The sequence below is a fragment of the Pogona vitticeps genome, chromosome 1, assembly GCF_051106095.1.
Source record: "Pogona vitticeps strain Pit_001003342236 chromosome 1, PviZW2.1, whole genome shotgun sequence".
Classification (NCBI taxonomy): Eukaryota; Metazoa; Chordata; class Lepidosauria; order Squamata; family Agamidae; genus Pogona; species Pogona vitticeps.
This window is the reverse complement of record NC_135783.1, coordinates 255,678,619-255,703,552: the sequence shown is the minus strand read 5'-3', so window position 1 is coordinate 255,703,552 and position 24,934 is coordinate 255,678,619. Positions and strand designations below refer to the sequence as shown.

Sequence of the window (24,934 nt, the reverse complement as noted above, 5' to 3'; positions counted from 1 at the left end):
ACTATAACCCCCCCCCCCCACACACACACACTGATTTCTACATTCCCCAAGCTGAGTTTGTGTCTCACATACGAGTGTGGAGCTTCTTTCTTGAATAGAAGTGGCTGTCCAGATATTGTTAGTACACAACACCTTGCATATCAGTTAACAAGGCAAACTGTCAGGGACTGTGGAATTTATAGTTCAATGTCATCTGGAGGACTAGAAGTTCCTAATTTTGACTCTCACGGATGGAGAAAAAATAATTGGAGGAAACAAAAGTGACAAGACCAGGTAGTGAGCATCAGATCTATGCCTGCCCTATCTAGTGTTGGTGAAAGCCAGCTGAGGATATTGTTGCAATTACTGGCAATCCTTCCCTCCTTGCCTCCATCTACAGTGACTCTAACCAAGGTTCTCTCTAAGCCGCGCACACATGACTCTGCCTCCCTCCACGTAGCTTTCTTCCTCCTCCATGAAGAAATCACATTCAACCCCTTTGGTTCTGGTCATGATGGAACTCTGAGTGTGTGTAGGGGGAGATGTGGGGGGGGGGAATGTGAGAGAGAGGCAGAGCCCCACTCAGCAGGACTGAAAATTAAAGGGCATGTTGACTCTAAACCTTAAAATCCACCAATCTAAATGCTAGCTATCCATTATTCCAGTTCCAACCTTCCTTCTGGAGAAGAGAGGTTCCTTACCTATAACTCTGGTTCTTTGAGTGGTCATCTGTGAATTCACACTATGGGGTTTTATCTGTGCTTCTGCAGGATTTTCCAGAATATCCTAGAGCTCTATTACATGCTTGCCAGGTTCGCCCCCTAATACACATGGCCAACCTGTCCTGGTGATTTCCTCAGTTCCTAGGAACAGCACACCACTGAATCAAGGGTGAGACACATGTGATGGACAGAGGGGAGGACAGGCGTGAAGTATGAATTCACAGACAACCACTCGAAGAACCAAAGTTACAGGTAAGCAACATTTTTTTTCTTAGTGGTCTCTGTGAATGCATAATATAGGGTGATTAACAAGCTAGCTTACTGGAGGAAGGATGTCATGGAAGAACAGAAGAGAGTACAGCCCTGCCAAATGCTGAATCCATCTTAGCCCTGACATCCAGGCGATAGTGAGTGGCAAATGTAGGAGTTGCCCAGGTAGCAGCCTTACAAACGTCCAGGAGAGGTACTCCTCAAAGAAAAGCTGTGGAGGTAGCAATAGCTCTGGTGGAATGAGCCTTAATGCCTACAGGCAGAGACTTTGGGGCAAGTTGGTACGCCAGCCATATAGTTGTAACAATCCATCGGGAGATGGTTTGAGAAGAAACGCGAGAGCCTCTGCAAGGCAGGTGCAGTGTGATAAAGAGTCCAAAGCCAAATCACACAACATAGTCCGGGGTTAGAGTCCAAAGCCAAAGGTCATGGAAAAAAGGTTCAAGGTAGTCAGGAGCGTGAATGCGAGCCAGAGATTTGACTTGTTGCTTCCACGAGCTTCCCAGCTATCTGGGAGCTGATTATATAGCAAAACAGTCATTGAACTGCTGGAAGCCTTTTCCAGAACTCAGGGCTAGCTGACTAGATGTTTCTGCAGGCAGCATTCAGGCGATCCTCTGACCTTTGTGTCATAAGTCTTTGCGGAAGCCTACCCTTACCCTGGCTACTGGGGGAGGAGAATCTGGTGGCGATTCAGCTGTCTGTGCTTCTAATAGCTCAGCAATCTCCTCAGCTACAGTTAACCCCTCAGGTTCCAGATCTTCAGCTGAACTCATGACAGCGACTATCACAGAAATGTAGACCTTGAGGGTGGAAAGGGAAAGCTGTTGTCGAAACAGACGAGAAAGGAATGTAAGAACTGCTTGGAGAGTTGTCAGTTTGGTTGGAAAGCTGCTTTGAGTTGCAAACTTCTGGAAAGCGGCCAACTTATAAGAATAAAGCTGAGTTGTAGCAGGCTTCTGGGCGTTGGCTAAGATGGCAGTTATTGAAGGTGAATCCTCCATGCTGTGAGATGAAGGTTGTGGAGGTCGAGATGATAGGTCCTCCTTGGTGTTGAGTAAGAAGGTGAGGAATGGGAGGCAGGCATATGAAGTTTGTTGAGATGGAGTGGAGCATGGTAAACCAGGGCTGTCCAGGCCACCATAGGGCAATGAGAATCACATTTGAATGGTCGTGACAGAGTTTGACGATTGCCCTGAGAAGGAGAAGTATAGGTGGGGAAAGGTAGATCAGGTGTTCGGTCCACTGAAACATAAGTGCATCCCCTAGAGATGTTCTGGAACAGTAGAGGGGGCACTTTGTGTGGATGTTTCCATAGTTTACAGAAATCAAGAAAGACAAATTGGTCGAGGAGCCACTCGTGCATTTGTGTTTGATTCCTGCTAGAAAATCTGCTACCTGATTGTCATGTGAAGTGATGTGAACTGCTATGGGAAAGATATGGCATTCTAGGCACCACTCCCATAGCTGGACAGCAAGGTAAAGCAAGGGAAGAGAGTGGGTGCCTCCCTGCTTGTTTATGTAGAAGAGTTCTGTTGTATTATCCATAGTTACTTGTACGACTGTGCCAGTGATGAGAGGCTTGAAAGCGTGTAGAGCCTTGAAAGTGGCTAGTAGTTCTAGATTGTTGATGTGAAGGGTTTTTTTCAACCTGAGACCAAGGGGCATGCATGCGTAGGCCATTGCAATGTGCTCCCCACCAAGTGGGGCTGGCATCTGTAGTGACTTGGGTTGATAACTGTAGTGGTGTGAATGGCCAGCCAATGAAAAGGTTGGCTGCAGTGTCCCACCAGAAAAGCTGGGCTGATAGCTCGGGTGTAACCTGCAGGAGCTTGGAAGGTTGATCTGACATTGGATCGAAGAGGGAGAGGTACTACACCTGCAAAGAACACATCTTTAGTCTGGCATGTTGTATTACTGATGTGGTGAAGGTGATTAGGCCTAGTAGACATTGAGCTTGACGTGCAGTGAGCAGCGCATAAGATAGGAAGAGACAGATAACAGCATGGAGCTTTGCTGCTCGTTCCTGAGGTAAGAAAACTTGTGCTTTTTGAGAGTCCAGAATGGCACCTATGTAAGTAACTCTTTGTGCTGGAGTCAGGATAGATTTTTCTTCATTGCCTCTCAGGCCCAGATCCGCAAGAAGAAAGAGGGTCACCTATATATCTTTTAGGGCCTGAGAATGCGAAGGGGATACCAGCAACCAATAGTCAATGTAAGGGAAAATGGATATTCCTTGAGTGCAGAGGTAAGCTGCCACTGAAGCCATGCATTTGGTGAAGACCCGTGGAGTGGTAGAGAGCCTGAATGGAAGGGCTTTGAATTTGTAAATGGTGTGTCCTAGAGAGAATCTGAGGAATCTGTGGTGATATTGGCAGATGGTAATATGAAAGTAAGCGTCACTTAGGTCGATGACGGCAAACCAGTCATTTTCTTGAAGGATTGGTAGGATTTGTTCTAACGTCACTATATGAAACCATTTTTGAATAATGTAGTAGTTGAGTTCCCGAAGATCAAGGATGGGGTGCAGGTCCCCACTGCATTGTGAGACAGTAAAGTAATGGGAGAAGAATCCGGGATTTTGTTCTGAGAGGTTGATTGGTGCTATAGCATCCTTCAGCAGAAGGGATTGTATCTCTTGTTTCAAAATTTCTGATGGTGCAGTTAGAACAATCGTTGTTGGTGGTGTGAGAGCAAATTCTATTGCATATCCAGTGGCGATGATGGTGAGTAGCCAAGAATCTGTGGTGATAGATGCCCACAGTGGATGGTGGGCTGAGAGATGAGTGGTGCTGAGTAGGGACAAGTGGGGCAGGCGGATATGAGAAATGGAAAAGTCAAAGGTTCTGCTAGTCAAGGAAGAGTTAAGAGGAAGAAGGAGGTGCTGTGTTTTAAGAAATGCAAATATAATGGACAAATGTGTATGTCTCAAAAAATAACAAATATTTGTTAATATGTTGACTACAAATTAGTTAAATATACAAATAAGTTACTGGTTTTTTTACTTTTAGAAAGAAATGAAAGCAGTTGGTGAATGAAAAGCTCGACATAAAATGAAACCTCAGCAGCGGCAAAAAGGAACTGAGGCAATCGCCAGGATGGGTGGACCATGTGTACTAGGGGGGCGGTCCTGGTGAGCACGTAATAGAGTTCTAGAATATTCCGGAAACCTCTGCGCAAGGGCAGATAAAAACCATTAGTGTGCATTCACAGAGACCACGAAGGATTGTTAAATATCTAGCCACTTTGCAGATTCTTGGCTAGTTTAACTTTCAGTAGGTGGAAGTGAGAGAACTAGCCAAAATTCTCTTCAATGAATCCTAGCAGAGTCTCCAGCAACCTTGAAGGATCTTATCACAAGGCATTAATTGGTTAGTCATGGAACAGCTCTCTACTGGTCCCAGTCATTCCAAGTAAAAGAGGATTGTGATCATGACCAGAAGGGAAATGAAGTGATCATTTATTTTTATATTTTAATGGTCTACCTCTAAACAAACTTCAGTTTCCCAGAATAATTTCCACAACATGCTTAAAACTTTTCCCCAAGTCCTAAATGTTTTGGTGAGAACTAGACAAAGGTTCCAGTTATTTTTAAAGCTTCTAGGGAGCTGTACACTGCCTGGGGTAGCTCATAGCTACTTAATAAAACCAATATGAAGGTAGAACTTCACAAAAACACATCTTAGTTCAGTCTAAGTGATGAAAATTCATTAGCTATCACTTAAGAACTTCCCTGAGATCTTGATGCAGTCTTTTGGGGCAAAAAGACTCTCGGAGTTTAAAAAAAAAAGGGATTTATGTGAATATACAAAAAATACAAAGTAAACATTAACTTCAAAACCTTATTTTTGGACTTAGGGAAGTAGACAATGGAGGCCAAAAGAGCACAACAGAAAATTGTAAATAACACAGCAAACTGTTGTAGATAACAATCATGGTATTACATGTATGGCATTACACTATGAAGTTTGTAATGACGTAAACTACGGAAAAAAACCTCAGAACAATATTCAGCATGATAACATTGCAAATATACTGATTTCAAGACCTTATCACTGCAGAGAGCACAGATCAGATATATATTAGTGGTGCCTGAAGTCATCATCTATCTGTAATAAGCAAGTAATGAGAACATGCCTCCTCTGGAAACATTTAGCTTCATGCAGGACATCTATATAGGATTAACACCATTGCTCAGTCTCCATTTGCTAAAACATGAGTAGAAGTCAGTGAAGAAGGGAAGGGGGGCAGCAAGAGAGAGAGAGAAGGCAGGAAGGTGTGGAGTGGTGAGTGCTAGTAGTTGCAATTTCTTAAAGTGTCCAACAGGATGGAAACCCTGGATAATCTAATTTATACGCAAAAAGAACCTCCTTGTGGCAAAATGAAAGAAAACAAAAACAAAACCACACAACATATGCTAATTACTCTGCATTTAATGGAACATTGCAGGGTAAATGAACTTCATTTGGTTCCTTTCCAGCTGATCTCTCTGGTTTCCTGTTGTACATGATCCATGTCACCTCCCCCCTCTATAGGTGTATAGAGGATACAACACCCTTTCATTGTTCTAGAGGCTCAAATGCCCCAGGGGCTTTCTCCACATCAGCTGGAAAGGAGGATTAAATAAAGCAGCGGCTTTGGTGAACAAACAAGGGAAACTGCTTCATATAGAGCTGCATATGCCAACTAGGAAGATGATGAAAGAAGAAGACATGTAGCACAAAGCACAGGGGAAAGCTTGTTCCAGTCCTATTTAGGATGGCAGCTGGTAATGTCTACAGCCTTTCTGCAGATAGCAATGCAAACCACAAGTTTACAGATCTTGCGAAGAATATTTGTATGTATCTGGGCAGGGAAGTACAAAAGCCTGTACGTATGTAGAAGCAAGGAAGAGTGTTTTGAGTACATAAATGTGTAATAGCAAGATAACTCCTTGATCACAAGAAAGGGGTACAGTCCTTTAAACAGACATTCCTCTGCTGCACTGCATACATATCACAGTCTACAAACAAACTGCAATTAACAGATTTAGGACATGTGCCCCTGCAATGTTATAAAGATTTTATAGAAATCTGAATCAGACTAATGGCCCATCTAGCTCTGTTGACCTTCACCACAGATCATCTTTCATTATGTCACCAAAAGTTGACGTAGAATTCTTTAAAGAACAAGAGGTCTCATCTGTTTGTACCATGCCTTTACCTTATTGACTAATTCACAGTTAATCGGCTTCTATGAAGCACCTGATGCTTGTCCTCCTTCATGCAATGTCATTACTGTCTTGCCCACATGACTCCGTTCTACTCCGGCATTTACAGGACATCACCTCCTCCTCACTTCTATTCAGTTCTGCACCTTCCTTCTTGCTCTTTTTGGCATGGCTTTGGAAATGGTGCCTGGACAGTTAACTGGGCACCAATACATCACAAAGATGGCCTTTGCTCCTGTTGCCTGTATGGTGGTTCAGGACAGAAAATGGAGTCCCAACAAGAGGATACAAATGGAACAAGTAACACAGAACGTTTGGAGGAAGGCAAAAGAAAAAACCACGGGCTCTGGACTGTATGGAGACTGGTGTCCGACTCCTGAACTACTTTCCACTTGTTTCTGAATTATGCTTGGCATTAGTCTGGATTATCTTCTTTTATTAGAACAACATGTACACATACATCTTTTATCAATCTTATGTGGTGACTTCCAGAATTATGAATAGCTCTTTTTTTTCTACTGAATGGGATATCCAAGCATACGGCTTTCAAATCGCTTCCCTCTTCTCAGTGGGAAGGGTGCAAACAGAGCTTGTATTCTTCTTCTTTTGACCCCACATAAGCACATATGTAACGATTACTATGAGCTATGTCTGCCTAGCCAGCAGATGTAGCCTCCAGCAATAAAAAGAGAGCTCTAGTAATTATCAATATTCATGCAAATCCGGTCTCACCCTTTCCAAGTTCACCACCTAATAACCTCTCATAACCCAAATAAAAGTAAGATGAAAACAGAGCCCTACTACTCATTACGAGAGGGAAATTCCTCTCACTGTTCTCCCTCCCCTGTGGAATAATTGGTATTATTTATTACCACTGAAACCTAATCAGGCTTGCCATTGGGTCTTTCCTGTAATCGTACTTTTATTTGTCAGCTCTGTAAAACCAAAAGAGCACAGCCAAAAAGAAATGAGACCAATCACAGTGTTGCTTGATGATGTCACAAATAGCCAATCAAGACTCTGTTAGCTGTTCTCCTTGCTCTTCCTCATTCTGCATGGGGTGTGGAGTCTTCACTTCCTCTGACAGAAGAGGGAATGCCTCCTGGGCAAATGTAAAACTGTAAAACCAGAGGTCCTCTCCCACTCTTGGCTCCAGGCTGCCACACAGCTAACAACGTCATAGCATTCTCAGACTGGCAGCAAAGGGAAACTCAAAATAGCTCCAGTAACTCTCTTGAGGATCAGCACAAGGGGCCTGTGTGCTTCGTCAGCTCTCTACAGCTTAGGGTTCCCACATGACAGCTCAGGCTCACATAACTGGGAGCTGACCTTCAAAGATGGCCAGTGGCTCCTGAGAGGCTGGGCTGTGTGAGAAAGAAGATTTCCTAAGGAGTGGACAGCCAGCATTTGACACACACACATTTCTTTATTACAGTATATTCTTTTTTTAAAAAACAATAAATTGGGGCGTTTTTGCTGTCTGGTACTGGGTTGTCTCAGCTGCTTCTACTGAGTCAATGGGTATTGTGAACCTGTATGATACAAAACCAGCTCTGCATTAGTTGGCTGTGTTCACTCTTGATTCCTGACTGCGTCAAACATTTGGTGAAGAATTCTGTAGAAATTTACTTCGCAAGAGATCTCACCTGTAACATTAGCCAAAGAGGCATTGTTGGGGAATTATACATGAATACTTTCTGAGTTCTGTTACTCTTACATTCTGTTTTTGTCAATGTAGTTTTCAAGGCCAAAATGAGGAAGCACACCCAAATTAATAATTCTACTTTTGGCCTTGAAACACTGATCCAAAGATACAGACAATTCATACTAGTCCTAGTTTTGGCTCTCAAGTTTCCTGGTCAAGATGCCAACCCCAAGGTATACCATGTTCAGTTAACTGCAACTGGATGTACAGTGCAGCAGGAAATTGGGCACCTATAGTGGCTTTGCAGCACCTATAGGAGGAAATATTTATTGGGAAGTTGAAAGGACAGGGAATGGACACAGATGTAGGGAAAGATTCAAGGTGAGCCGAGACTCAGCTCTAGACAGCATTCAAATTAGAATTACACCTACTAATGGTTGGTAATGGTTCAATGTAAAGGTCCTTTTTAAAGTGGTATTTCCCAAATTTTAGCACTTGCATGAGAAATGTATGTTTAAACTCTTCAATTCAGTGTTTTAACAGTGAAACAAATATCTTGGTCCAGTAAGTCTTTGGCTTAAATCTAGGATGTACAATCCATGGGTTGCATGCATCCCCATGGTGTTCTCTGTGACCCCCATGACCATTTCCTCCCACACATCACCACCAAGATATTACTGCACTTCTGAACACTGATGAGGGTTCTGTTGCCAATTTCACCCTCCTCATCACTGGTCACATACTATGTCCCTCCAAGCAAACCCCAATCAAATTCACATTGCTCTCATTCTCAGTCCTTATGGCGACATGCCTCTAAGAGGAAGTTCTTGAAGCCCTTTTAGAGGGCTTGCCCTCTGAGTGCAGAAGCAAGAGCACCTTCTAGCAAACATCTGGCATTTGTCTCAGAGGCATCTATGACTCCTTTCCAACATTTCAACTTAATGCAAAAGCAAAATATTCACTTGCTGAGCTGCTGGATGTGGCAGAGTGGAAAGAAAAAGCAACGGAAAACAAAAGTAATGGAGGACAAACAGATAAGTGACAGGAAAACATAATGGAAATAAAATATTGAAAAAATAACAGTAATTGGGGTATTGATTATATGTGTGAATTTATTATCTGTATGTGCATCAGACACTACATGGAGGCCCTGGGTTAAAATACTGCACATCCTTGACTTAATTATTATTTTTTGCTGGTCCTGTTGATTTTTGATATTGCGGTTATCATGGGTTTTGTCTTTTAACTAGTTTTTAATGGAGAGGGTTTTGGTGTGGTGGTTTTGAGAATCCCACTTTAGACAGAGGAGAAAACAAGATGGACACACAGAGAAAACTTGCTTGGACCCACAGCAAGTATTATTCTTTTTATTCTGAAATACTGCTAATTTTATATTGGTCAAAAGATGTGACCAAAAGAATACTGTGAGTTCATCCTCTCTCTTTCTATGAGAGGAAAAACAGTAGGAAAGCCAACTGATTTCAGAAATCCATCCTTCCCAATGGTATAACATATTCTTCTTTTGTCACATCATTTTCTTTCGTCAAGCAGATTTTTCAACTTTCTGAAACAACACAAACCTTCACAAGGACAACCAGTATGACATAGTGTCAGATTAGGATTCAGAAGACATGGGTTCAAATCAATGCTCATCCACAATTAGTGGCAAACTGCTACTTGGAATCAATGTTCAACCACAATGACAATGGTAAATGATTCTTTGAACAACTCACATACTTTGAAAAGCCAGTTAGAGTGACCATAAGTTGAACGTCAAGTCTTTTTCTGACATGAAAATGGGATACGTATATAAGCTGTGGAGAAGGGAGAGTTAGTCCCCATCATCCTCTTCCCTCTCATACCTACTAAGCAATGCCAGATCCATCTTCTAAGTAGGCCCAGTTAAGCAATAGGGGCTCTTTCTCTGGCTGCCAGTGGAGCTGATGCCTACACTGAGAAGCACGGAGATTCTGATTTATTTAACTTGACTTTGAAGGAAATTAAAAATCCAATATACTCTAAGGCTGATCTGTTTCCTTTCAAATCTTTCAGCAAACAGAAGTGATTTTTGGATGAAGACTAAAATCAGAAATATTTGATCCACAGACCCTGTGGGGAAAAGCTTTTTTGCTTCGCAGAAACAGGATCCCATCCTGGGCTATCGATAAATACAAAGCTGTGGAAAGACAACATAGCAGTGCCCTAAAGGGTATTTATTCCTCAGATTTCTCTATGCTTGTCAAGTCATTGGAAGCAGTGAGAGGACAGGAAGTTAGCATGAGGTGGAGTGATCACAAGACAATCAATCTGTTCTACCTGTGGCTAACAAACACCCATGTTCCATCATTAGCCAAAGGAGAAGCTTTTATTTTCCGTATGGTCATGACTGGATAACCTGGCTGATTACATAATTTGTCAAACTTGCAGGGCAAGGTCAGACTTTATCACTTAAAAACACATTTTAACATTTTTCCTTGCAAGAAACTAATTCCAGTGACCCTACTTCACTCCCCACTCCCCAATTTTTGATTATAAAGTCTTCTAAGTACCGTATCATCATGTTGGGAATTACAAGGGTTTCACACTGACTATAAAGGTAAAAAAAAAACAAAACCCAACAAATTGAACAAATAGCATATTGCTTTGCCACCCCAATGATTATGAAATGGAAGATACTTCCTTGTATATTCATTTTGTTTAAATATTTTATGAGTTGGTGAGATAGCCCAGGAGTTGGTGGTAAATTCTAACTTGTGTGAGGGAGGTCAAGGAGGATGCGAGAATCCTTGATTCAAAACTACAGCCAACCATGTGCTCATTTCTGTAAGAATTAGGAAAGGGCCATGTGGTTCAGGATTACATAAATCCAAGAGTAGGGTGATATCTTTATTGAACCACTAAAAAAAATCAAACAAATAAATTATCTTATTCTTGCATTTGTGTAATCCCGAACCACATGGCCTTTTCCTAATTCTTTCTGGACTATGTAAGGTACTATCAATAGCCACCCAACAGCACCACCCTGGACTCAAGACTTCAACCACAAGAACTTTTGAGGTGACAACAAAGATGTACTCACCAGGTAAAATTATTGATTTGACTAATTTGGTTATAATTACTCCTACTTGCTGAAACAATAAAATTATAACCCCAACCTTCTGACATAAGTTGTGGTGTCTATCGTGTTCCCTGCCCAGCCCCCAAGGCCAGAAGAAACGTCATGTTTCAGCAGCAAGCAATGTGATGGTGTGGGTGAGGCAGTCATAGTTGTTGTTGTTTAGTCGTTTAGTCATGTCCGACTCTTCGTGACCCCATGGACCAGAGCACGCCAGGCCCTCCTGTCTTCCACTCCCTCCCGGAGTTGGGTCAAATTCATGTTGGTAGCTTCTATGACACTGTCCAATCATCTCATCCTCTGTCGTCCTGTGTCGTGCAATTCCTACTCCAGGTGGATTGCGTTTAGTTGGAACTCTCCTGATTAAATAGACAGGACTATGACCAGTCCGTCTTGGGTGTCCCTGCATGGCATAGCCCATAGATTCTCTGAATTACTCAAGCCCCTTTGCCACGAGAAGGCAGCAATCCAGTCATAGAGTAATCAGCAAATCCTTTGTCTGGGATAGAAAATTCCAACCGTGCTGCAAGAGATGATGCTTGAAACCACACCTCCCAGCTCACCTAAGTTTGAACTCACCTCATAGAAGCAGAGTCAGTACAGATATCTGTCCTGAATTTTTGGGACTCTTACATACACTTTTTCTGCACTATCCACGAAGGGGTGGTGCCTGAGGAAGTAGGATTTTACCCATGAAACTTGCAAATTGTTTGTTCTTTAGCATTGAATAAAAATATCACCTTAACTCTTGCATTTGTGATTTCTGTAAATTACTATCTTTCTGCCTCAATTCCTCAACTGTGCAAACAGCTAGAACTACGTACTGTAGAACATATTACATATCAAGCGTGGAACAATTAAGTAGGAACAATTATTTCTATAATGGTAAATTAGAACAGACCCATACAGTGAAAAGCTTGGAAGATTCCCCAACCCCCAAAGTGGGAGATGGGCTGCTGTAGGATTTGAGTCAGGTTTCCAAGGTCAGACACTCCCACACTTTCAACAACATATACTTCCTATTCGAAATATTGTGAGCATCCTCCAGTGTCACATCATCACACACAGCCTGATAAACCAAAACAAAACAGGAACAAATGAACAACCACAAAAAGAACTCAGTTCACAGCCTATTAAAATAACGAACTTTTGATCAAGAAAGGCATAACCTACAGGCATTTTGTTAATTTTGAAACTGTAAAGTGTCTGCTGGACTGATGAATCATCAGCACAAAGGACTTATGAGTTTGGCCATATAGTTTAATAAGGAAAAATCTCTTGGTCTGATCCAGTGACTACCAAAGTAAGTGGGACTCTCTCCATTAAAATTAATGAGTTTCAGATTGGACCCTCAAGCTGTTATTGATTTCTGTCAGCTCTCCCTTGTGCTCTGCTGACTGCTATAAACCCATCTGTGCTACTTGCCTATTTTCTGTGGACTTGGCATTCAATCTACCCCATATCCTGTCACCACATACTTCTGTGAGCTTTTCTGTGAGCTTTGCAGCATACAGCACTCAAAAACTGTATTGCGTTGGCTTCTTAACACATGCACGAATTCTTGAACATTAGATTCCTCCTCCTTTGAGTTTATGAAAACCAATTCCACATTAAAAGATTAACAGGATATCCCAAATTAGAAAAGGTCTGCCTTCCCATGTTCTCTCTGCACTTTCTAAAAAACACCACGATGACCCTTTTATTCTCTCAAAATGTGAAACTGTATAAAGTTGATGCTGAGGATTTACACAAACGTGAGTAAGAACTCCAGCACAAAAAGATAAACCTGGTAGGAAGCAGGAGGAGATCAAGGCACTAAAGCAAAATGAGACAAGGGCACAGGGATACATTTACTTTAGCCTAGAGAGGGGATGGAGCCAATAGGCTCAGAGGTTAACTTTATTTTTATTTGTATCCTTGAAAATTAGGCAAGGGGGATCACCACTCTACGCAAATACAACCGTATAAATACAACATCCAAAGATTACATTAAAATCTACTCTTGTCACTCTCTCTCTCTCTCTCTCTCTCTCTCTCTCTCTTTTGGCAGTTGAGCTGCGGACCAAAACCTGCCATTCTATGCAGCATATTTGGAAGGAAGCCCCACTATAAGAATTCATTCCAAATAAATAGACCTAGCTTTGTGCTGCACATCAAGTTCAATTCAACAATGATCTTGAGATAAGCCTATATTTTCCTTTGCCTCCCTGTCCAAAGATTCAATTCATTCATATAGGAGTTTGTTTGCAAGATAACAAGGGTCCCCTTTTTGAGTATAACAAGATATTATTTTTGCACATTTATTAAAGGAAATCAATATGGCGGCTATGCAGTGCACACTTATCACCTCACTGCAATCTTTAGCCTATCACACTGAAGGCAACATACTGTCATGTATATTGATGAACATCCTTACATCTTTTATGTAAATCACCACTTTCTGCCAGTCAAAGCTTAGGAAACAGCATTACTGAAAAATAAGTGTGTGGTTATAGGTCAGTAACTGAACAGACACCTTGCATTCCAATTGGTGGCAAAAATTCAATTTCAGTGTAATTTAAAAATTACTCAAACTTGTTACAGCAGTAAGTGGAAACTGGTTCAATTTTAAAAATGGTCTGCAAGTTACAGGTTAAGCCATACTGAACAGTTAAATCATCCAAGTGAGTATCAATAACAGACTGATCAAGCAAATTACTCCCCACCGGAAATTAAAGGCAACAGTGATTCAGATGCCCAGAAGGGATCTAGGCAAGGCTGCCAAACACCAGAAGGTTTTTCTATAACTCAAGGATGCCACAAAATGAGTTTGCTGAATTGGTAATTGTCCCAGGTTTCTTCAGGGAGAAGGCTCAAGATGAGACATATTATTCTTACTTATTGGCAAGTGCCCCCAAGACCCTTATAAATTAAGCTGTTGATCCCATTGGGCTTTAATTTTCCTAGTTAATGTGTTCAATATAAATGAAAATGATAGTAGGTTCCCCCCTTGTCATCAAGTGCATCATGGGGGAAAATGGTTTAGTATACAACAATAATGAAATATGAGCCACTGAATACACTGCACATTATGGAATATAGCCATTCATTGACCATGGACAGCCTTCAGCAAGAACATACATGTAATCAGCATAGCAAAGTGGTAACATTCTCCAGCAGCTGCATACACCTAGCACAATACATTCCAACTCTTTTCCATTTACTAAATAGTAGCTGTAAAATACCCAAGAGCTTTCAGGACTAAAGCTTTGAACAGTAGTGATGGGAAATTATATCAGTTCCGGAGCACAATTTCAATTTGAGAAATGTCTTAGAAATCAAATTCCAGCAGTTGGTAGGACTAAGAAGAGTAGTCCAAAGAGAAGTAGGTGGAACGAGATTCAATTCTTACTGATTCTTGGCCATTTTCCCATCAAGCACACAAAACACAGCTCATTTTTTCAGTGTCTCTAGGTAAAGGTAAAAGTTTCTCTTGACAATTTGTCCAGTCGTGTCTGACTAAAAGGGGCAGTGCTCATCTCTGTTTCCAACCCATAGAGCTAGCGTTTGTCCAAAGACAATCTTCGATGGTCACGTGGCCAGCGCGACTAGGCACAGAACGCTGTTTACCTTCCCACTGTGGTGATACCTATTTATCTACTTGCATTTTGCAAGCTTTCGAACCACTAAGTTGGCGGGAGCTGGGACAAGGAACAGGGGCTCACTCTGTCATGTGGATTCGATCTTACGATTGCAGGTCTTCTGACCTTGCAGCACAGAGGTTTTTGCGGTTTAACCCGCAGGGCCACCACGTCCCTACTCAGAGGCAAACTCCACCATGCCAGCTTTCAGGAATTCAAAAAGCAGCTCAAATGTATAACTGAGGTTAGGAGATAAGTTCCATTGCAACCAATGTTCCCTCTAAGCTGTGTGGGTGTGGGGCTATGCAGTGCTGCATCAGTACTGTACACCTGCAACCAGTGTTGCCACCCATTTAGCTCTGGTCGTGGCCAGAACCCAGTGCTGGTGGAAGATTAGAAGGAATGTTGACAGTAACAGTTCCCCAGGTAGACAGATCCAAGTGGTTTCCTGATGGCTCTTAGGGAGTTTCTTGTCACCTTGGCAGGTGATTCTGTCAAACCTTTAGTCGATCTCTGGAATGGGGAAATTTCCAGGGTCATAAATACAACTGTTCCTAAGTGTCTCCTCCCATGTAGTGGAACCATATTAGCCCCTTAGTTTATTGGGGAGCTGGCAATGATGAAGTGAACGGCACAGAGAGTAGAACAATGATGGCAGAAAACCCGAAGTGAATTGAATCTAACTGGGGTAGGGCACACCAGAAAATATGTTCTGTGGTGGTAGTGACAGTGAAGAAAGTCTTCTTCTTGGATACAATACTTTACTATGATAGACAACTATTAGCCAGTCTCCAGTGTTCCGTTTTTGGGCAAGGTACTGGAACATGTGGCGACCTCTTAGCTCCTGAGATTCCAGGATGATCCATTTCTGGACAGAGAGAACTTCAGTCACTTTGGTGGGCAAATTATACCAGGGACTAGACAGGCAAGCATATCCCTATTGGTTTTGCTGGGACTTTTGTCACCTTTTGAACCACAGCGCCCCTTCTGGGCTGCCTCACTGGGACAGGACTTGGAGGCTTTGTCTTGCAGTGTTTTCAGTTCTTCCTGGAGGGGCAAACTCAGACATTTATGCTGGAGGAGTGATGGTTTGATAACTTGCTCTCTGGCTTGTGGCTTCCGTCAGGGTCCTGTCCTATTCCCTGTAGTATTTGACATCTGTATGATACCACTGGGAGGGGTTGTGAGTTTGGGGGTTTGGTGTCACCAGTATGCTGATGACACTCAACTCTCTCTTTCCTTTCCATTTGTTTCCAAGGAAACTGTCTCAATTCTAAACCAGTGCCTGATGTTAATAATGGGCTGGATGAGGGCAAACAAACTGAAACATAATTCAGACAAGACAGAGGTGCTCCTGGCCAACTGAATGGCAGATGAGAGAACTGGATGCATCCCATGCTAGATTGGCTTACATTCTCCCTGAAAACTCCGGTATGCAGTTTGGCCAGGACTGCATTTGTACAGTTAAAACTGATGCGCCACTTGTGCCGACTGAAATGTCTGACTTGGCTATAGTGACACATGCCTTAGTTAGAGCCCACTAGGATTATTGCAACATGTTCTACGTGGGGTTGCCTTTGAAGATGGTTTGGAAACTTTGACCAATTCAAAATGCTGCAGCCAGACTGAGGCAGTTACAGGACTCATATAACTCCACTGATATAACAATTTCACTGGCTATCAGTCCATTTCTAGGCCCAATTCCTATACTGCTTTGATTGTGGCAATTTGAAGGTCCTTTCATAGACTCATAGGATCATACAATCCTAGAATAGTGAAGTTGGAAGGGGCCTTATAGTATAAGGCCATTGAGGAATACAAATCAAAGAATATCTGCCAGGTGGTTCTCTTAAGTTTCTCTTGAATGCCTCCAGTGCTGGAGCGCTCACCACCTCTAGAGGTAACTGGTCCCACTTTCTTCCCATATAATCCTTGGTGATCTCTGAGATCTTTGTGGGAAGGCCCTCTCTCAGTCCCAACACCTTGTTTGGTGAGGACCCAAGAGAGGGCTGCTCTCATTCTTTCAAATTCCCTCCCATATAAGGCTATGTTGGTCCATCCTTACAATCCTTCCACTGTCCACCAATTTTCATTTTATAATTGGTTTTGATTCTGTGAATGTCCTTTGAGGATTAGAATTTTTAGCAGGGTATGCAACATATTTTTATCACACGTTTAACATTTATTTTAAAATAAATTGTTCTCACTAATGTTTTCATTTTATGTTTAATTGAATTCTAATATTAATAGCTTAATTTATTGTTATTTTGAAGAAATATATTTTTAGCTGTTGTATGCTGCCTTTAGCCCATTTACTGGGAGAAGGGTGAGATATAAATAAGCAAGCAGGTAAATAAATAAACAAAACAAACTGATGTAAAGTATGGCTGAGTGGTCAGCTGCTTTGCTAAAACAGGAGCACTCATTTTAGGGGGTGAAGTTGATACATTCCCACAATTTCTTAAAGGTTTGACTTGCACATTGTGTGATATAAAATGTTAGACTTACCAGATTGAATGACTATGACAGAAGTCTAAAGCAGATATGATCTGTCGGAAAAACTTCCTGGCTTCTTTTGGCGTTAATCTTCCTTTCTTTACAAGATAGTCAAAAAGTTCTCCACCAGACACATGTTCTAGCACCAAATATCTAAAGCAAGAAGGAAACAGGTGTTTTGTTTACATGCTATCAGCACATGTTTGAAAGTACATATATATATTGATAGTTACATGATATACTTGTCAAGTCACATCTGACTTACAGCAAATCAGTTAGGGTTTTCAAGTTATGAGAGAGATTTAAGGAACAGTTTTACTAGGGCTGCACCTAAGGAATCTCCATAGTTGAGCAGGGATTTAATGCAGATTTTCTGAATCCTAGTCTGTCACTCTACCCGTTACACTGGTTCTCACATTGACAGATACCTGCATAATAACTAATAAATTGTCTGGAAGTTGTGCCATGGCAACTGGACTTCTTTCTTATTAGGCTGAAACATTTCGCTACTGATCCAAGTAGCTTCTTCAGTCTGAGGAGAGTTGGTAGGAGATCCCTGATATATCCTCCATATTGGTTTCACTTTCCCCTGGTCTGAATAGGCTTGTTAGATGGACAAAGGACCAGGGGTGAGTGAAAATCCCACTTCTGCAGTCCTTCTCCACCCAGGGATCTCCTACCAACTCTCCTCACACTGAAGAAGCTACTTGGATAAATAGTGAAACATTTCAGCTTAGTAAGAAAGAAGTCCAGTTGCCATGACTCAGCTTCCAGATAACCTCATCTGGATGATTGAGAATCTTCACAGATCTAATAAATTGCTTTATTTATAGATCACAAAGGGAGACATTTTAAACCCTGGTGGTATTAGCAAGGGAAATTCTTCTAAAATATAAGCTTTAAACACACACACACACACACACACACACACACACACACACACACACACACACACACACACACACACACACACACACACACACACACACACACACACACACACACACACACACACACACACACACACACACACACTGGATGACCTCCAATTCTTGTCGAGAAAATAACAAAGTGACATAAATATGATACAGAATACACTATGATGAGACACCAGAAGGAGGGGCTGGTAAATCTTTGTTGAGTGCTTTATACCTAGAGTACAGTGGTACCTCGACTTGAGAACGTCCCTACATAAGAACAATTCAAGTTAAGAATGGCTCTGTTTGCAAAAAGTTGCTTCAATCTGAGAACGGAGCCTCAACTTAAGAACCAAAAAAGGGGGGAAAAACCCTTTCCTGCCCTTTATTTTGGACCTAAGTTCACCTTAGGTCAAAAGAAGAAAGAATTAAAAAAAAACCCTAGTGGTAGATACGGATTTAACCGCTTTGCATTTAGTTTCTATAGGAACTAATGGTTTGACTTAAGAACAGCGCCTTGATTTAAGAACGAAAAACAGCAGATACAGATTAAATGGTTTTCAATGCATTCCTATGGGAAATGGTGCTTCGACTTAAGAACGTTTCGACTTAAGAATGCAGTCCCAATACGGATTAAGTTCTTAAATTGAGATACCACTGTACTTGGGGAAAGTTGCTATATGTTGGAATCATTACTTGACAATGTATAATCATTAATTATCCATATACGCAGGTAATTTTCTTCAAATTTTTGTTAAAAGTTATATTTTTAATTGTAAGCCACCTTGGCTTTGATTTTATTATAGAAAAATGAGGAGAAATGAAAAATAAAAAATATGCTAAATTAAAATGAATATAAATATATTTACTATATCAAAGAGGTATGAAAAACAGATGCAAGAAAATTATTTTAATGTTAAAATGTATATTTTTTCTAGAAACCAAAGTGATAGAAAATCACTTTAATGAAATATTGAATTAAGAAAAGCAACAAAGAAAATCATGGAGATCATTTGTGTTTTTACTTGAGGATAAACCCTGTCAAGCATATTTCCAAATAAATATGCATAAGATAATACTATTTGTCATACTAGGAAGTCACTTAAGAGATACCTACATTTTTATCTTCATTGTTTGAGGGGTATATAATGACTAATCAGCTTTTAAAAGCAAAACAATAATGAGTAAAGAAACAACAGTAAACACTGACACTAGTTTAAACTGCCTTAAATTATTAGTGTGCCTAGCATAGTATTTTCTGCTGTGACTGTTAACAGCTCCCCAAGGTCTACTAGCTTTAGACTGGGGATGCCAGAGAATGGATTTGAGGGTTTAAGCATGCAAAACACATGCTCTACCATTGAAGTAAAACCTCTTACCTGAAACACTATTTCACCTTTATATATTAGTTTAGTTTTGGAACTAAGAGAAATCCATCTGGGAAAAATTTTTAGTGTGTGTTTCCGTTTGCTTAAAAAACACGAGGAACACTATGAGTAGATTTCCTCATGAACATACAAACAAATATTTGTTATTTTTTTTGAGGCATATACCTTTGTCAATTATATTTGCATTTCTTAAAACACAACACCTCCTTCTTCCTCTTAACTCTTCCTTGACTAAGATACCACTTATTTGTATATTCAAATCATTGGCCAAAATTCTGTTGCTAAGAGTAGGCCTACTGAACCAATGGAAATTTGGTGAGTCAGCTCTTTCATATGTTCCATTGATTCAAATAAGCCTACTCTAACTGGAGCACTCTTTAGTGTAGTAAGCCACAGTTAGAGTAGGGCCATTTGAATCAGTGGAACTTAGAGAGAAGTCGACTCACCAAATCCCTATTAATTCAGTAGACCTCTTCTAGTGCAATTTACTATATAAGAAACAGGATTTGGCCAAAGTAATAAAAAAAAATCTTCAGTTAAAATCAAAAGTAAAAAAGACTAAAGTTTTATTACCTGAACGATACAGTATATCTAGTCAAATAGGAGGTTCAGACAGACCACTGCTTCTAAAGATAATGGCAAACATTCCAAGGTGCCCAGAGCTGGGCCAAGATATTTGTCTACCTGAGGTAAAGGACAAAGGGACAGCTTTTCCCATTACATGCACATGAGCCAACCAGAGTGGCAGATAAACTTTACTTGACACTAGCAGCATTTTCCACTGTCCCTGAGAGCAGGTTATCCTCAGTGTCTGTTCTACCTGAGGAACTGCCACACTCTTCTTAATGACAGGATTAGTCCTGCAAGGTTCACCTGTTGCCATTTCTGTGCAGGGTTACCAAGTCAGAAAAGTAACGGAGGATACATAGGTTCTTTAGATATAACCCTTTTTCTTTATAATTTCCATGGAGTATGAGCTGATGGTTTCTTATTTTTCTGCCATTGAAGTTTGCAGGGAAGAGATTGTTGCCAAGTGTGGAGCCTAATGACATCTGGCAAATCTAATGTTATGTCCAAAATTAGCTTTCTAATTATGGACTTAGATAGCTCATTCTTTCAGATGTGGAAAGATAATGTTGTTTTGGAAAAAAATGTATGGTTTTAAGATGAAAAAGACATTCTGATAAAATACCACTCACTTTATAAAGACGTGCATATATACAGACACGCTCCTTTACACAGATTTGATATGCATTTTCAGAAAATTACAAGCACAGCATTTTTGTCGTGCACTGCAGAAACAGCAGAGCAAATTGTTTTTTTTATCAACTTCCTCTTATTAAAACATACGTCAGCAACATCTTGCATGAAAAATAAAACAAACTGAGGAGCAGAGATAATTCACAGTGTTATTTATTTTTGTTTACCACCTAGAAATATGAGACAGTAATAGAAACAAATGGAGAGAGATGTTTTTACAAGATTGGCACTTGTGCCTCATCAAGGGATGTAAAGGGGGCAAAAAGACAATGCATTCTGTTCTGACGGCTCTGCTAACATAAGGAGAGCAGTGCACTTGCTTGTTAGGCAATGCTCAAGGTATGAGTGTGTTGATAAACAAAACAGGCCACCTGAATGATGCAACATCCCAAATACTCTGGTCATGAATTACTAGTGCACCAGACATACTAGAAGAAGTAATTCATTTGCACACATTCAATCAATCAATCAATTACTTTTAAGTCAATCTCCACCAGATGGCTTTTATTAAACCCGCTAATACTACAATCCAACTTGTTCTCTATATAACGTACTTGCATTAAAAGCACATGCATCACACTCAGTCTAACTCTGGAATGGAAATAAAAGATACTACCCAAATACTACTCATAGGCATCCTTCAGTCTCGAGAGACTATGGTAACATGCTCTGAATCGAGGAGTGTCCTCTCCAGAGCATGAAGCCCGGGTAAGGTAATATGGAGGATAGGCTGTTACCCAAGCAGCAAATCCCCCCTCTCCACATTGCTGAAATGGTCCAATGGAAAGGCAAGAGCCAATACAACTGGTTCCAGCAATGTCGCAGGAGTTGGCAGAAAGACACGAACTGCCTTCGGGACTCCAGCTCCGGATTTTGCCTCTACGTTAACTCCTGAAGCCTTTTCCATGAATGGATATAGCCACAAGGCAGTGGAGGTTTGAAATTGGAGTTTTCCTTCTCCTAGATGGGCTGCCTTCCATGGCTGACGAGCCCCACCTACCCGGCCAAATACTACTAAGCTATTAACTACAACCTTATTGCTATGAACCCATAAGGTCATACTCATAACAGAAATTTTGACTACTCGTGTCATAGATCAGTTCCCAGTGTTGGGAGTTTCCTGTTAGAATGCAGAAACAGTTGCTATCACTGGTTGTTGGAGGTTTTTCAGGCTGTTTGGCCGTGTTCTAGAGGTTTTTCTTCCTAACATTTCACCAATCTCTGTGGCCGACATCTTTACAGGACAGGAGTTACGACTCTGTGTTCTGGTGTAGTGTGTGAAATTGTTGAGTATTTGTAGCTGTGGGATCAGCTTTTTAACCTTTTCAGAAGATTGGGTGATTATGGTGCTCATGGTGTTTTTTGTTATGGGTGTATTGTTGTGATAAGGGGGAGATGATCTGTCACTGTGATTGATGGTGTCATTAGCTAACTTTGACACTAGAGTGGTCTTTGACTCACTTCAACACATCATAATAAGAAGTTTATATCCACAGTAATCCACAATAGTCAGATTACTAATGAGTCGGAGAATTTATGATGTGAGAAACACGCAGACAACATATAGAAAACTGTAATCTCAAAGAAATCACTCCCTAGATATCTGCGTTACATGATGACAGGTGGATAGACTATGTATATGGTTTCATTTTAAATTATGAAAGTACATACAATAAATGGCTTCATTCTGCGGGCTTAAGAGTAACATTTTTTTTTCTAAAACAGTCATAATTTTTTCCAGAGACAAGGAAAAGCAATTTAAAGAGGGGGATAGTGAGAATTTTATGGACATATTTGAAGAAACGACACCATTGTTCTATTAATGAACTAAAGGCTTTGAGAGTAGATCACATCAAGGGAATAAGAAGACTGTAAGAAAAGATACACCAATGGCTATGGCTAGAGCTGGAACTAATGCAACCACAGTATAGGACGCAGCCAGCCACATTCATAACTATGTTCAATTGAAGTTTCAATTGAAGTCTACTCCTGCCAAATAACATGTTTTTCTAAATATGTGGTAGGTGGATTGTCTAGTTTGACCCAGTTACAAATTGTGGGACAATCTTTCTGCCTTAAATTACTTAGCTGATCTTAAAGACACAGAAAGTGGTAGTAATACAAGAGCACAAAGATGATTACATTTTGTACTATATGGAATTCTCTGGAGACAACCTGTAATGAAGAGACAGCCTTAAACCAAGATTGTGCTTCCAATGTTCTATAAAAGTCCCAGTGGTCTTTATTTCCCAGATTATGTTTTATACAATCCCAAAGAAGTGAGCAAACAATGGAACTCTTTCCTTTTTGATTATGTGGAGAAAGTATCTTCCTCTTTTGAGTGGTTATAAGAAAATAATGAAAAGATCAAAATTCAAACAAAGCGTAATATAATGTAGCCTTGTGTCATGCACCTTGTAGAACAAATCCTTGAACCAGAGTGAAATGTTTCACCCTATGCTGTTTAACACAGCTTTGCACAACCTGGTGCATACTAAACATGTTTGATAATTACTCCAGTTAATCACAGGCTACCTAATGGATCGATCACGTCACTCACATGTACTTACCCAGTTCTTGAGATCATCTCCAAAGAGCAATGGTTCATAACCTTGAAAAGAGCCTATGATTGTGGTTCCCAACCTTGGGACCCCAGATGTTCCTGGTGTACAACTCCCAGAAATCCTAGCCAGCATAGCTAATGGTGAAGGCTACTGGGAGTTTCAGTCCAAGAACAATTAGGAACCCAAGGTCAGGAACCACAGTCATAGGCCCTTCTCTCAGTGACTCACCCAGGGTTTTGCAACAGGTAAGAATTAGGAAGAGGTACTTTTTCGTAGGAGCCCCCCAGCTCTGTAATGTTCTCTGTTTTATTTAAAGGGATCCTAGAACCTCTTTGTTAAAGCAGCTCTGCTATGTGGCATTTTGTTTCTGGGCACAATTTAAGGTGCTGGTTTAGACTTATAAAGCCCAAAACTATTTGGGTCCATGCTATCTCAAAGACTGCATTTACCTTTATGAGCCTGCCTTGGTTTTAAGGCAATCAGGGAAGTCTTTCTCTTGGTGTTGACTATCCACTTTGATATACATTGGGACATGATTTGCTCACCTTTTTTAGGACTTTAATTGCTAGCAAACAGCTTGTCTGATTTTTGGAAGTATCTGATTCTTGAGAGGTAGAATGAGAGGGCTCTACTTCATTCATTCATTCATTCATTCATTCATTCATTCATTCATTCATTCATTCATTCATTCATTCATTCATTCATTCATTCATTCATTCGATTTATATACCATCAGTCTGGCAACCCAGGCCACTTTGGGCGATTTACATGGCATAATAAAACAGAATATAAAACAAGACAGTCTATAGGAGTTCTATCTCCTTGACCAGGCTTCCTGTCCCTTTGAGAGGAGGTCTCGAGGGCCTGTATTGTGTGTTGGGCTCGCGAGACAGGTTAGGGATTCTGTTGGTGTACCGCCCACCCTGCTGCGTACCAACAGTCTCCCTACCTGAGCTGACGGAGGCAGTCTCGGACCTGGTGTTGAGGACTCCCAGGCTGCTGGTGCTGGGGGACCTCAACATCCATGCTGAGGCTGCCTTGACTGGGGCAGCTCAGGACTTCATGGCCGCCATGACAACCATGGGGCTGTCTCAATGTGTCATCGGCCCGACACATGAGAAGGGCCACACCTTGGACCTGGTTTTCACAACGGGACTGGAAGGTGGTGGTTTGGATGTGGAGGGGCTGGTCGTGACCCCATTGTCATGGTCAGACCACTTCCTGGTCAAATTCAGTCTATTAGCTTCTTCTTCCCTCTGCAAGGGTGGGGGATCGATTAAGATGATCCGCCCCCGGAGACTAATGGATCCGGATGGTTTCCTGAATGCTCTGGGGGAGTATCCGTCTGATATGGTTGGCGCTCCTGTCGAAGCTCAGGTCACCCTATGGAATAGAGAGATGACCCGGGCGGTTGACACGATTGCGCCTAAGCGCCCTCTCCCTGCTCGCCGAGCCCAGACAGCTCCCTGGTATACTTCTGAACTGCGGGCGATGAAGCAAGAGGGGAGACGGCTAGAGCACAGGTGGAGGAAGTCCCGCTGGGAATCCGATCGAACACGACTTAGAGCCCATTATCGGGCCTATTTCGTGGCAATACGGCTGGCGAAACGGCAATATTTCTCCAGCCGTATTGCTTCCTCAGAATGTCGTCCAGCAGAGCTGTTTCGGGTGGTCCGGGATCTTCTTCAACCAGGAAACCCGGTGGAGGTCCCGGACTGCTCATCAGCTCGCTGTGATGAGTTTGCTATT

The 24,934-nt window shown here is 41.4% G+C and overlaps 1 protein-coding gene across 24 annotated transcripts in view; it reads right to left on the bottom strand.

The window, feature by feature from the left end:
- The window catches only part of BRSK2 (BR serine/threonine kinase 2), a 536,847-nt gene that overhangs the window by 104,511 nt on the left and 407,402 nt on the right, over window positions 1-24,934 (bottom strand). For all 24 annotated transcript variants that reach the window (XM_020788805.3, XM_020788806.3, XM_020788808.3 and 21 more), the window contains exon 4: window positions 17,069-17,209. In XM_020788805.3, the coding sequence (XP_020644464.3) occupies window positions 17,069-17,209 (141 nt within the window). The remainder of the gene's footprint in view (window positions 1-17,068; window positions 17,210-24,934) is intronic.